Source organism: Ambystoma mexicanum, chromosome 11 (assembly GCF_040938575.1).
Source record: "Ambystoma mexicanum isolate Mex_15411 chromosome 11, UKY_AmexF1_1, whole genome shotgun sequence".
NCBI lineage: Eukaryota > Metazoa > Chordata > Amphibia > Caudata > Ambystomatidae > Ambystoma > Ambystoma mexicanum.
The window spans coordinates 137,871,686-137,886,198 of NC_090934.1; the positions used below are offsets into that span (position 1 = coordinate 137,871,686).

Below are 14,513 nucleotides of genomic sequence, written 5' to 3' on the forward strand. Positions count from 1 at the left end.
AGTTCCATTGAATATCTATGCAATGAACGGCTCAATTTATGAGTTGGAGGCTGTCCACCTTCAACAAGTCAGATGGCATCATTCGCGGTGACCCGCACAAAGGAATAGACCTTGCGGTGATCTGTGTTTCCCTCAAAAAGGAACTTTTTGAAGTATGACGCCATCAGGGTCTACAGTGTGGCTGTAAAAAAACCTTTTTATGGGTGTAGCATATTAGGTGCACAGGCTTTTTTCTATTTACTTAATTTTTGTATTTGCATTTATAAAGCGCACAGAGCTGCCCTGAGGCATCGTGGCACTGTTACAGAAGGCTTGAGCTTAACATAGGTAGGATGTAACAGTCGGAAGCAGTAGTACAATAACAGGTGTTAAGAAGCAGGGGTTATACTTTCCTTTGGTTACAGTGCAAGCATAACCGTGCATGTTGGTTTGAAAAACATTAGCGGAATGGAAAGGTTTTTAGGTTTTTGCGAAAGGTAGTGTATGATTCTTCATTCCTTAGTGTGGTTGGCAGGGCATTCCAGTTTTTGGGTGCAAGGTGTTGGAAGCTAGACCCTCCAGCTCTAGTTCTTTTGAACATGGGGACATAGATCTGGTTGGCGCGGTGTGCTCTGGTGGGTCTGTTGGAGGTGTTGAGGGTGATTCTTTCTGAGAGATAGGGTGGGGCGTCTGATGTGAGGCACCTATGTGTGATGGCCATGGCTTTAAAGAGTATGCGTTCCTTTACCAGTAACCAATGGGCATCTTTCCTGGCTTGAGAGATGTGTTCTCTTTTAGGAATGGTCAGCGCTGCCCTGAGCGCATTGTTTAGCATGATTTGGAGTTTCTTTATATTGTTGGCAGAGGTACCTAGGAAAAGGGCATTACAGTAGTCCAATTTGGTACCTATTGTGGCTCAGGCGATGGATAGGCAATTTTTGGTGGAGAGGAAGGGTTTTACTGCGTTGATCACCTTGGTGGTGAGTGCTGAGGAGGAGGCTATGGCGTTTACCTGGCGGGACATGGATAGTGAGGCATCTAGGTGAACACCTAGTGTTTTGACAGTCTTGGAGACTGTGATGGTGGAGTTATCGATGTGAAAGGATTTATATTGCGGGGGGAGTTTGTGTGACCCAGGCCTAGTGTCATTCCAGTTGACTGATGCATGCTGATCACCCACCTGTATATTTGTATCTAGGTACTTAGCTTGATCAGGGATTAGCCCAATGTCCTTATTTTGTTTACTCATTTGATCAGTACCCTGCCCCATCGTTCCCCCGCCTTGCACCCATACGATCGCTGCCCTCGCGCAAAATGGCCCCGATCCGGCTAGATACCTCGCAGAAGGATTCGTTAAAGCAACTCATGGAGTACATGCTAGGAGGCGGCGGCATGCTGGTATTCGCGGAGGACATCATGCTAGAACTCGTGGGCGGCATCATAGTGGCATTCGGAGGCATCCTGGTGCCATTCATCTCCGGCATCATCATGGTAAAAGTACTCTGGTTCTGGTAACATTGGGTTCCAAAGCAGTGGAAACTATGGCACTTGAGCTGAAATAAAATGAGAAAAGGGCAGGAGTTTCAGATGAGGGCACAGGTCCCTGGTGCAGCTATTAGAGCAAACAGGCATCTTACAGTATGGACCCATGTGCAATGTCATGACACACCATCTGCACATATTCACGCGGTTGACAAACAAGAGTTAATTTGCGTACCATGCACTTTATTCACATTCAACAAGCTAACTGATTAGATGCACCATTGAAGGGACCAGGCTGTCTTTATAATTCATAAGTTCAGCGGGTGCGGTGCTGGGCTGACCTACAGTAGGGATGTTGCTAAGTCTGGAAAAGATCTGGGGCTATGCTAATGTCGGTAATATCCATATCCGCTGCTGCCATAACTTGCTCCTGCCTGGGGCAGCATGAACAGTGCACTACCATAGAGTTATTCCGGCCTGGAGGAGTGAAGGAGCAGCGCAACCTCCGGCTGCCGCTGCATTAATTGAAATACCTCCCGACTAGGGGGAGTGCACACGTGGGGCAGCACGGGCACGCCGCCACAAGTTCCCTGCCTTATGGGTGGAGCTATTATAAACTGGCCAAAGACGCCAGAGGACCAGCCTCCAGGCCCATGGGCAATCAGGTCCCCTGAACAGCTGCCTGTCCACCACCACCACGTGCTGCAGCAGACGTAGCTCCCAGAGTACCCGGGCGTGGATTTTGCTGCCAGTGCAGGGGGGCCGCCTCCACTCTGTGACAATGGACTGATAAAGTAAATGGAAATCTATGTATGCCATAATGCTGTGTGCTTTGGTATCATTTGTTTTACCCTTGACATGGGATGTTGTAACTAGAGCCCTGTGCGGAGAGCTCATGCCGAATGACATGATTGTGGTGGAGGTGATCCCCGCACGTCACCCATGGGGAAGTCTGTGATCACGTGGAAATGCCTAATAAAAGGGACGCGCAGCTTCTCGCTCGGCAGTCAATGACACCAGACTCCTGCCTGATGCGTGTTATTCTGCGCGGCGCCAGCACTGCTTGCAAGGCAGAGGGCCTCCCTGCAGAGCCCTTCGTGAGCGTGGGTCAGACCCACCAGCCCCTACAACAGAAAGGAGAGTCGTAGGGACCCTCTTTCAATAGGGATGCAGTCACAGTGCTCTACCGTAGGGGGTTCTGGCCGACTTCCAAAGAGGGGTCGGGGTGAACTTGCGCAAATAATGTAAGTGCAGCAAGAGTGGAAAACCCACCACTCACAGAAAAAGTGGAGGTTTCACCTGCTGCTTTGTCAGCACGTGTGGCCTGCTCTCAGGAGCAGAGCCTGCATACTGTGTTGGTACTTTTTGCAGTAATAACGCCTCAGTATGCTCTTGGCTACATCAGTTGCAGAGTCCCATGTGAGCTAATTCACTGCACAGCTCTTAGAGGTTGCCACGAAGCAAGGAACGACATTGGAGGAGACTCATATCATACATGATATAAGTCATGTATAACGCGCCTCTACACTAGTGTTTCTAGGCGCGACAAGACAGGGGAAAGGAAGACAGAGGGAGGACAAAACAAACAATCTTACTGGGCCTTGTGTCATTCAGATTGTGCAAGTGCGAGACGTAAAGTGCAGGGGAAGGGAGAGGGGAAGAACAGGGGGAGGGAAGGAGGAAGTGCAATCAGGGCAGCAATACTCTGAGTAAGTGCAGCCAGGGCAACACAGCACTGGGTAAGTGCAAGGAGGCAGGGGACTGTAGGGTTACAGATATTATTAGATTACATTAGCAGCTCCTATGCATGTTAACTCATGTGAATCTCTGACTATAAAGCTACCCATCTCAGATTCACAAACCATCGCTATACACCTAATCTACAGGCCTCCGGGACCTATTGGCTCCTTTGAAGAGGACCTATCCCTGTTACTACCTGACAACCTAAAGAATGCATCCCAGGTACTCCTCCTAGGAGACATGAACGTAGGCTACAATGACCCTAATGATACTCAAGCCACTATTATCGCCAATGCCTTATCTGAACTTGGCTTCGCGCAAAAAGTAACTCAGCCCACCCACATCAAGGGCAGAACTCTTGACTGGGTGGCCGACCACAACTGTAACATTAACATCACTACCATCAGCCCACAGGCTTGGATGGACCACTCCCTCATAGCCTTCACCATAGATTCCAAAATCATCTATACTTCTAACAACCCCATAGCACCCGCTATGCCAACGAGAAACAAAAAGAACATAACCTCAGACAGACTCTTACTACTTATACTCCCTACCGTAAACTCACTTCCAGACTCACTCGATCCTTCCACCTTAGAAAATGAATTTAACAAAGTTGTAGTAGAAGCCCTTCACACCATTGCCCCTCTAAAAATAAGGAACAGTAAGCCACGAACATCTAAACGCCTGGTTTACTCCACATCTTAAGTCACTGAGAAAAGAAAAACGTAAAACTGAATCCATCTGGAGGCGAACACCGTCCGAGGAGATCTGGGTTGTTTTTTCCCATGCATCCAAGCCCTACCACAGAACTGTGCATTACTGACATTGAAAACATCATGATGGCCAGAACTCCCCAGAAAATGCACAGGGAAAACATGAAAAATAGGTTGCCATCCATTTTTGCCTCTGTTAATGTTAATACAAGAGACCATTGCCAGGCCCTATCCATTGGCTACACACAGAGCAAAAACCAGTGCAAAGAAATATGGTGCTTTTCAAAATCTGAAATGTATTAATTCAAGACAGCTCCCAAAAAGGGCAGGAAATCACAGGTTTCTGTTAACCAAATGCAGAGTGGCACCCTGGACTGATGCCCAGCTAGCAGGAAAATCCAGACAAAGGATGCCTTCAGCTGAATGAGGTATGCTGATTTTGGGTGTGAACTGTCAACAACAACTGCTTTGGGAGAGACAGGCCGTGTGACATCTGACTCAGCCAGCTAGGGGTGGAGGCAAACCATTGTGGATTCAGAGAGCCCAGCAAATGTCTGTTTTTGCTTATAAAATATTGTATGAAGCTGACAGAAATGTACAATTTGGAGATTCTTAATATGAAGAAGGTACCTACAATTTGAGACTAAACTCAACTCCGTACGATGTTCTGAGACCGAACCCCGGGATTTATGAATATTGTGGGTACGGTGTTTATGCTAGAGACATGATAACTTATATTAATATGCTCAGGGAGAGGGTGCAGGTCTGTGTACATTTTGAGGAAAAACCAATATGGCGAAAGTCACTAAAAAGCACAAAGGGCCTCATTACGACCCAGGCGGTAAATTACCGCCTGGGTCGTACCCTTACCACCATGGTGTAAACTATGTTTACACCATGGTGGATGGCGGATTTACCGCCCCATTCCAAGGTGAGTGGGGCAGTAAATCCCCATTTCCCATTTTACCCTTCCCCATTCCCATTTTTGCCCCATAGGGCATAATGGGAGTGGGGAAGGCGCTAATTATGCCACCGTAAATTACGGTGGCGTAATTAGCACCATGGTCCCTTAGCGCCATGGATTTTAACGCCTGCAAAAAGCAGGCGTTAAACTCACCATGGCGCAAAGGGACCTCGGAATCAGGCGTTAAGGGTCAGCGCCGTTTACGCCGCCATTAACCCCTTAACGCCTGATTCGTAATGAGGCCCAAAATGTTGTTGTTTCTAAACCCAAGCTCGTAGAAACATGTGCCTTGAACCAAACTGTACCTGAAGCAATCTGTGATGTGTACATGTAATTTCAACGACGTGTGTATCTGGGAAACCTGTTAGTTATGAAAAATTAATTTTCTAAGTAAAAGCAAAGGGGCATTTCTTCAATAGATTGTAAATTGGTAGCACTGGATGACTCACAACTCTGTTCCCCAGTCAGGCGACAGAGAATCCTATAGCCTATCAGGATCCTCAGAGGGTTGGGCATAGAAAGTCAGTCTTCCCACCCACTTTCAAAAGACATAAAAAGACCCACTGAAACCCAGGTAGGGACTGCCCTTTCCACTTTCTTGCAAAGCACTTTGCCGGACGACTTCAAATCCAGACAATATCCAGAGACCAGAACTTAGAAAACCAGACTCCAGATTCCAGAACTTTGTAGCAGAGAGGCCTGAACCAAAAGCTGAATCCTTCTCAGCAGGCCTCAGAATCCAGCCACCTAACCAAACTATTCAACAGCCGGGTTGTGCAGTCCGCTTCTGGCTAGAACTTTTGCCAGAACCAGAGACCCAGACCAGACCGCGGTGCCAGTGCCAGAACCCAGAAAGCAGAGCTGTATCCAGACCGCCATGCAGTGCCGATAGAAGACCAGACCCAGACCAGACTGCTGTGCAGTGCCAGAACTTTTGCCAGAACCAGAGATCCAGACCAGCAGAGCAGAGAGAACCGCAGCTAACCCTGTTGACCAGATCTGTGACGAGGCCCATTCCTTCCAAAATTAGGAGTGAGTATCCAGCCAGAGCTGTGCAAACCAATCTCTTATTTTAAAATAATCAAATTCAAACCATTTTTACCTATTTAGAACGGCATAGAAATCGTGTGTCCATTCTGTGATTTCAAACCTGTGAAAGTGTCATTTGTCATTTGAATCTTACTTTATTTCTGAGAATCTACCTCCATTAAATCGTCCGTATCTTTTGAACCGCAATTCATTTTCAACCTGATAAACCCTCATGAATCACTGATAGTATTGACCTGAACCAATCCTAAGTAGCTATCACCTACCCTGAATCTCCTAAAGGGAATTAAAATCATTTTTAGCATATTTTCACTTCATTGTAAATCACATTAAAAGTATTTCTGCATGTTTTAAAAGCATACCGGTTGCTCTAAGCTTGCTAGCAGGGAACTGAATTGGTATTGCATTCGATTGTATTCCTGAAAATTGTGTGCTCCCCTTCCATCTCCTTATATTGCATAGGGGGGTGTGAATTGTCAAAAGAAAAAGTGATCATATTATCTCTTGTGGAAACCATCTCAGTTTATTTCTGTGCTGCATTCTTTTTCCTCATTGCATTTCCTTGAAACCATAAAGTATTCTCAGCTACCTTATCCTTTCTATACCAACTCCTAAGTAATTTAAAAATGTGTGCTAGTGTAATATTATCCATTGTTGATCACTGTCATATTCATAAGTGTGCTATCAAATATTAATTTATTTATAAAAGTGTGATATATATATATATATTGTTTAATTTGGAAAATAAATCTTTTAATTTGCAAAACAAACCTACTTCTTGGCTCAGTGAGGTCAGGGGGATTCAAATAGAGGGGCGTTATACAAGGGTTTATCATCCAGATCTATGAACTTGTCATAAACATATATAAAGAAGGGCTTTCATTGGGCATCCCAGATTATGCACTGACTTAGTTGGAGTACTGAATTGAAGTCACTTAACAGAGAACAAAGCAAACCTTATGAACATCACCACTAAATACAAAAATGAAATACGGCGAGCAAAAAAAGAACGTTTTGACAACAGGATACTACAGGCTAAATCTGGCACGAAGGAACTCTTCGTCATACTTAAGGAATTAGAAAACCCCATCCATGTACCTGACAATTTTATCAAAGACAAGTCATGGTGTGCTGGCATACAGAAAGCACTCACAGACAAAATTGCCACTCTCCAAATACAAATTGCCAAAAAAACCTAAATGTACCAACACCTACCATCCAACCTAAAAATCTATTGAACCCACCTAAACCAGACCTCCGCTTCAACTTAAACAAAACTTCAATATTAGTCGTTGAAAAAATAATATTCTCCCTTAAACCTTCCAATTGCAGAGGAGACCAATGTCCTGCCCAAATTATAAAAGACGCCGCAATAGATCTCTCTCCATTTATCTCTAAGCTTATTAATGCGTCATTTACAACAGGTACTATCCAAAGCACCTCAAGGATTCTTGGGTCCTCCCTCTTCTGAAGAAACAAACCCTTGACCCTGCTATACCTACTAATTATAGACCTATAACAACGGTGCCATTTCACCTTAATATTTTAGACAGGGTGGCATATTTAAAGATTCAGAGCTTCTTGGAACAGAAGAAACTCTTAGGCACCAGGCAATCAGGTTTCGGGCCCCAGCTTGGAACTGAAACAGCTCTTATTGACCTCAAGGTCCAGGTGGACGAGTTGAGAGATCAGGGTAAATGTGCCCTACTACTCCTCCTAGATCTCTCAGCAGCATTTGACTTGATGGACCACACTGTTCTCTGTAACCACCTAGAATCAGCCGCACACTTCTCACAACAGGCCATAGCATGGATTCAATCGTTCCTGAGTGAAAGAACGATGAGAGTCTTCTCTACTGAAGAAGCAGCTGATCCCATCCCCATCTTATGTGGTGTTCCCTAGGGTTCCTGTGTCTCCCCTACCTTGTATAATATATTCACCAAGCCCCTCTTTGATGATCTGGATTGTCTTGGTGTCACCTACACTAACTATGCAGATGACACTCAGATTCTCTTCCCACTTACAGGGGATTACAACCAGGATTTGGCCTTGGTGAATAGGATATACCCCATCATCCAGGCATGGATGGCATTACATGGACTATGCCTGAATGATGATAAAACGGAGCTCATCATCCTGGGGACCACACCTAACATCAACAAACTCGGCCATAAATACACATCTTTCAACATAGACGGCAACTCAATTAAGGTAATGAAGGAGGTTAAAACTCTAGGTTTTTACCTTGACTCTAACCTCACTCTGACAAAACAAGTGAATGTCATGGCATCTGCTATGGCTTACACGAGCAAACTGATTAGATCACCCTTCCTTTCAACGAGCAGCTGTATCACATTGACAAGAGCACTTGTGCTGTCCAAGCTGGACTATTGTAATGCTCTCTACATTGGAGCTAACATATACATTACAAAGAAAATCCAAATGCTCCAGAACAACGCCTTGCGAGCGACGCTAGGAATATCCAAAAAAGAACATATCTCTACTGAGAGGAGAAACAATAACTGGCTATCCACTACTGACAAAATCAAACTCAAAACTGCTTGCCTAAAGTTTAAATCCCTCAACAACGCAGCACCACCCTATCTTACAGAGAGATTTACCAAAAGTTTGACAACCCGACCAACCAGAACGATCTACTGAAGCTGCCTCACAGTTGCCCCCATTCAGACGAGTCACCATAGGCGGCAACAGCTTCCCTGTCAAAGCCGCACAACTATGGAACTCTCTACCGTCATGCCTAAGGGAAAACCAAACATACAGACTCTTCAGGAGCAACCTTATCAACTGGTTCAAATCAAATGATCTCTAAAAAGTTTCTACTCCATGTAATAAGTATGTAATTTGTAAATGATGTATATTCCCTGTGGCACATTTCTGATAATGTTTATTCCTCATGAAACAAGCATGTAATTATTTATGTATTAAGTATGTAACTTGTAAATAATGTAATCTACTGTGCCACGTTCTGTAACCTGCAAGCTTAAAATATCCTTGACTCTGCGCCCTGATACCTCTGGGTCTGGCGTGCATTACAAATAAAGAAAGAAAGAAACAAACAAACATTATGAGCGTTGCCCGATTTCTAAGTTAAGGGACTCAAAGCCACCTGTAGAGGTCATTATTACGCAAGTCATTGATTACCAACTTGGCAGCCATGCTGGTTGGAGACCTTGTCAAACTCTGGCTTTGAAAAGACCCAAGAAATAATTTGAGATGGTTTGGTCTGTATAGTGCACTAAATAATTGCCCCCACTCATACACCCACCTTTCAACCATTAACCCATTCAGTGCCAATGGACGTGTACATATGTCTTGAAAAAGTGGCCTTATTAATTTGAGATTGGAGAACATTTTGCATCCCCATAAAAGTCTCGGGGGCCCCCAAGGCCGCCATTACTTTTTTACACTCAGGTTCTGGGCCTCCCGTGTTCCTCACATTCCTAGTGCTGTTTCAATACATATTTTCTCCTTCCTGCAGAGTTTGCACCATACATATAAGGAAGAGAAACTTGAAAAGAAACAAGGCATAAAAAAGGAACAAATGTCCAAATTGAATGAGGAAAATGCACCTTTTTAACAAAACTGGAAGAGACAATGGGAATTATAACATAGCTATTTGGATTAGTGCCTGGGTATTAAGATTAACCTGATAGTAAAATGAGCTTTGAAAAAAGTCTAGACATGTGCGAAACACGTGCTGGGTATTGGAAAGTATATCTCCCAGTATAATATGGAATCTGTCTTGCTAAACAGGCCTCATAGTTTCGTAAAACTGAATATAATCACTAAAAGCAGCTCGAGGCAAACACAAATCATTTTGTGAATTTAGGAATTGATTGAATTTAACTACATTTGAAATTCTATAGGGTAAAGGAAAGGCAACTTACAATATCCAATGCATGCAATCAAGTGCACTGTTTATGCTTATTGACAAATGAATATAGACTATGAGACAGGTATGTCATGTCGCGTGAGTGACACGGAATCTAGGAAAGGTTTGTTTTCTGCGTGTGTCCGATTGTGGTAGTGCCAAACCGTAACACCACTTGTAAACTCGATACTGCAAAACCAGGCCCTCAAGCACGGTACCTAACAAGCACTGCAACCAACTTGTTTTGGTAGATTTAATGGGGTCTAAGATGGGAAGGCAGCCAGAAATGTGTACCCTCCATCGCCTTTCTGGAATTGCCAAAGTACTGGATGTGGTACTGGAGTTGGTGCAAGGGTCTTGTTAGATCTTGTGGGTTTCTCGGTGCCCTTTAAAATGGTGGACAAAGGGGAGTGACTTCATACTTTATCTCAGCAGCTGAGTCTTCCTTGGATAGCCTGGCATAGAATATTATTATTATTATTATTATTATTATTATTATTATTTTTATTTGTATACATGCCCATAGGCCGCAGAGCGCCCACAAATGATGGACAGCTATAGTCAGGCGTGGCGAGGCACATGACAGGAAGAAGATCCAATCTAGTGAATTAAAGGGAAACTTTTTAATAGCTTTCTTGAAGACAGTAAGAGAAGGAGATGATTTGATAGGGGCGGGGTGGCTAAGGAGTTCCGTTCTAGCTGCGCCATAACTCCGAAGCAAGTGCAACCAAAGTTCTCCAGACGATAGCGAGGTTGAAATAAGAGATGTGAATTGCTGTAGCGCAGAGTTCTCAAAGGCTTTGCGCAATATATTCTTCTTTCCTGATCGTGAGGTGCAACTGGGTGAAGACATTTAAAGGTCAGGCACAAGGTCTTGTATCTCGCTCTCTCCTTAATCGGCAACTAATGGAGTTCTCTCCTTGGGTCAGAAACATGGTCACATTTAGCAAGGCCAAAAACAGCCCTAACTGCACCGTTCTGCATAGTCTGTAGGCGTTTGAAGTTCGCTTTGGAGGTACCAATCATTAGGCCATTACAATAGTCTAGGCGAGAATTAATTAGCCTAGTGGCCAGAAGGGAGTGATTACTAATATTAAGATATGGACTCATCTGATAGAGGAGTTTGATAACCAGTCCACAAGAAGAGCAAACATTGGTAGACATGCTTTTTCATGGATAATTCAGAGTCAAGGGGAACACCCAAGGTTTTCAAACTTTTGGAGATAGGAATTATATTATCCATGATAAACTGAGAAAACGTTGCATCCATTTTCTTAAAAACGCAGACCTGAGTCAAATATGATGAGCTCAGTTTTGCTGTTATTCAGGGCCAAGGAATTATAGGCCAACCAGTTTTGGATCTCTTGAAAGAGATCATTCACAGTGTTGGTGTCAGTGTCACAGACACCAGTCATTTCAAAAAGGACCTGGGTGTCATCAGCATAATTAGTGTACTGGACACCGAGGCTGTCTAAAAGATCCAAGAATGGTCTAATATAAATGTTAAATAGAATGGGAGACAAACATGACCCCTGCGGCACACCGCAGAGGAATGGGGGGCGGGGGCTTCAAACTCAGCGGATGACACCCTTGATACTCTGGGACCTAGAAATGAAGTAATCCAATTAGCTGCCCTCTCGGAGCAATTGACGATGTTAAAAAATCTCTCACGTAACAGATCATGATTGATCAAGTCAAAAGCTGCAGAGAGGTCCAGTAACATGAGTAATGCCGGGGCACCGCCCTCAACTATCACAGAGATGTTAGACTTAAGATTCACCAGGGCAGTCTCTGCCTCATGCCAAGTCCTAAAGCCAGAGTGATGAGTACACAAGAGCCCATTTGCTTCTACAAATTCTTGAAGCTGTAAATAAGCAGCTCTATCAAGAATGTTGGTCAAGAAAGGTACATTCGTAATGGGACGGTAGTTTTTGGCACTAGCAGGATCCAAGGAGGACTTTTTCAATAAAGGAGTGGTCCAAGCGCTCTTCATAGAGGCCGGCACCACACCCTCTGAGAAAGACATATTGATCACCCTAGTGATCCATGGAGTGATAGCATCCAGGACGTCTCGCAAGATGTTAGTGGAGCAGGGGTCCCCTGCAAAAGTGGTGGGCTTAAGGTCCCTGATAATGTCCCAGACCTCTGATTCCAAACAATCTTGAAAGTCAAATATCGAGATAGAGGGCAGTGTCGAAGATTTAACACAGGCACTAGATGTAGGTAGATTTACACTGTTGAATAGAACACAGCGTTGGTTAGTAATATTAGCATGATGACTGAAAGTTTTTGTCAAAAAGTCCTCTTGAATATTTTGACACCATGTGGAGTCTTTCATAATCGGTGGAAAAGGTGAAGTGTTATTTTCGAATTCCTTGAATATTTTGAACAATTCGTTTGGAGAAGATTTGGCTTTTATCAATACGCAAATTATAGTTGTCTTCCTTGGCTTTAATAATAGCTTTTTCATAGGCATGAGTGGCAGCTTTATATTTGTCCAAGGTGAGAGTGTTTGAGTTCTTGCGTCATTCGCATTCTGTGGCTCTTTTAATTTTTCTAGCTCGGATGATGTAATCGGTAAACCAAGATTTCCTTATGGTTTCTGATTTCACAGATTTGACTTTTTCAGAGGCCAAAATATCAATAGTAGCCTTAATAGAACAGGTAATATGATCGACTAATTCTGAGGTGTTTTCAAAGGTTTTACCAGACACCAGGGCAGAGAAGTAATTTGCTAAAATATTTTTCAGATCTGAGCAAATTATTTTGCTCCGAAGATTAGTATCCATCTTGAGAAGAGCGGAGGGCAGTGTGCAATCAGAATTTACAAAGAAGTGATCCGACCATGGGCAAGGATGAGAATCTGTATTAACGTTGTGAATATTATGGGTTTGGATCCAGTCTAGGGTCCGTCCACCCAGATGCGTGTGAGTTTTAACAAGTTCGGAGAACCCAAGGACTTCAATAGCCGATAACACGGAGCGTGCCATAGCATCAGTGGAGTCCACAGCCCACAGATTGAAGTCACCCAATAAAATGACAGGGGAGTTAATCATAGCCACCAATTGTTCTTCAAACAGAGGAAGGGTCTACGGGGGTCTATAGACTACAAACATAGTGACAGACACATTACAGTTAACTGTTAGGTTAAGGATAAGGTTCTCACAGTCATCCATATAGGGAGCCTGAACCACAAGACGATTAAGAGAATCCTTGATCCAAAAGGCTATGCCACCAACTCCTTTCTCAATGCGGTCTGCGCGGAACAGTTTTTAACCTGCATTGGTGGAATTGTCAGCAGAAATCTGTGCCGCCGCATGCAGCCAGGTTTCTGTGACATCAAACACGTCGACTTTGCACTCATCGGTATGGTCCGCTATTTCAAGACAGTGTAAACAGACGGACCGAGTGTTGAGGAGGGAGATGGACAGGAGCCCTCTAGGATGGTTAAGACCATTAGCGGTCTTGGCTATAGAAATGTGTACAATTGGAATAGTCCTGCTAAAAACCTACGAGGACATCTTCCTTTGGTTATTGTCCTCTTCGGTAGAAGCAGGGCATGACATAGTTTGATTAGCTGTTTGTATGAGTCCGGTATATGGGGCAGTATTTCGAGAAAGGGTTCTGGCTCAGGAGCCGACTGATCAAGTCCCGATGCCATAAACGTATTAAGTATCACAGCATGTTTAGCCTGATAACGCGTAATCATTGCAGGAATGAGCACGGGACCCGTGACAACAAATTAAGTAAAAATACTTGGCTTACCTAAGTCTAATGGCAACCGAGCTCCAAGCACACCAGCCCACTCCTAGCACAAACCGACACTAACTGGCAGCCCAAGTGCGCCGTTTCACTAATTAATTACTTGCTCGAACTACAGTCCTGCAGGGGACTGCATACTTGCCAACATGACCCATTCCAATCTGTAGGTGGTTATCCAGTCCTGGTTTTCCCCTCTGCATTCTGGGACTTGTATTTCCACTTGTCCCATTGTGAAACTCGGACTACAAGTCCCAGAATGCAAAGAAAAAACAAGGACTGGATGAGCACCTACAGAATGGAATGGGTCATGTTGGCAACTATGGCACTGTAGTTTGCAGCGCAACAACAGCCAGAGCAGTAGGCAGCCCTCTAGACTGCCCGAGAGCAGGTCAGACAAAGCAGTAGGCTGGTAGGCTAATACGATCAACACGACAGTTCAAATCTATATTCAAATGCACATGTACAAAGTGATTCAAATGAAGCGGTCACAAGTACAATGTAAAAGACTAAAGGAACATATGTAAGCGGCAGCTAGGGGGCGTCCAGGCACTTGTATCCCTGGTAGGACGCCCAGATCACTGTAAAAGCTTTCAAGGGCCACATTCAAACCTTATGAGAGCCCAGCGCGTAGCTGTGTTGTACTCACTTGCCATGGATTCATCGAGCCTTCGTCCGTAGTTGTGTAAGTCCAGTTCCCCGTGGATGTTGACCCTGCAGATACAAAATCGTGAAAGAAACGAAGAGCTATGCATTATTTATGATAGTGGCCCAGTCATCTCACAATTGGTTGTCTGACTTTGATGCCTGATAGAGGCAAGTCTTAAAAATTCCTCATGAAATGTAAATTCTGATTGCAATTGTTTACATAGGGAAACACATGAATCATGATCTGGAACGAGTTATGTTCAGTTATACCTTTTTTTAAATCTTT

At 44.2% G+C, this 14,513-nt stretch overlaps 1 protein-coding gene across 1 annotated transcript in view; it reads right to left on the reverse strand.

Moving 5' to 3' along the window:
* The window catches only part of LOC138503141 (uncharacterized), a 96,311-nt gene extending 82,026 nt beyond the window's left edge, over nt 1-14,285 (reverse strand). The window contains exons 1-2 of the mRNA XM_069622663.1: nt 14,229-14,285; nt 1,317-1,532 (exon numbers count right to left, since the gene is read on the reverse strand). Coding sequence (XP_069478764.1) covers nt 1,317-1,532; nt 14,229-14,243 — 231 coding nt within the window. The 5' untranslated portion in view covers nt 14,244-14,285. The remainder of the gene's footprint in view (nt 1-1,316; nt 1,533-14,228) is intronic.
* Between the last annotated feature and the right edge of the window lie 228 nt (nt 14,286-14,513).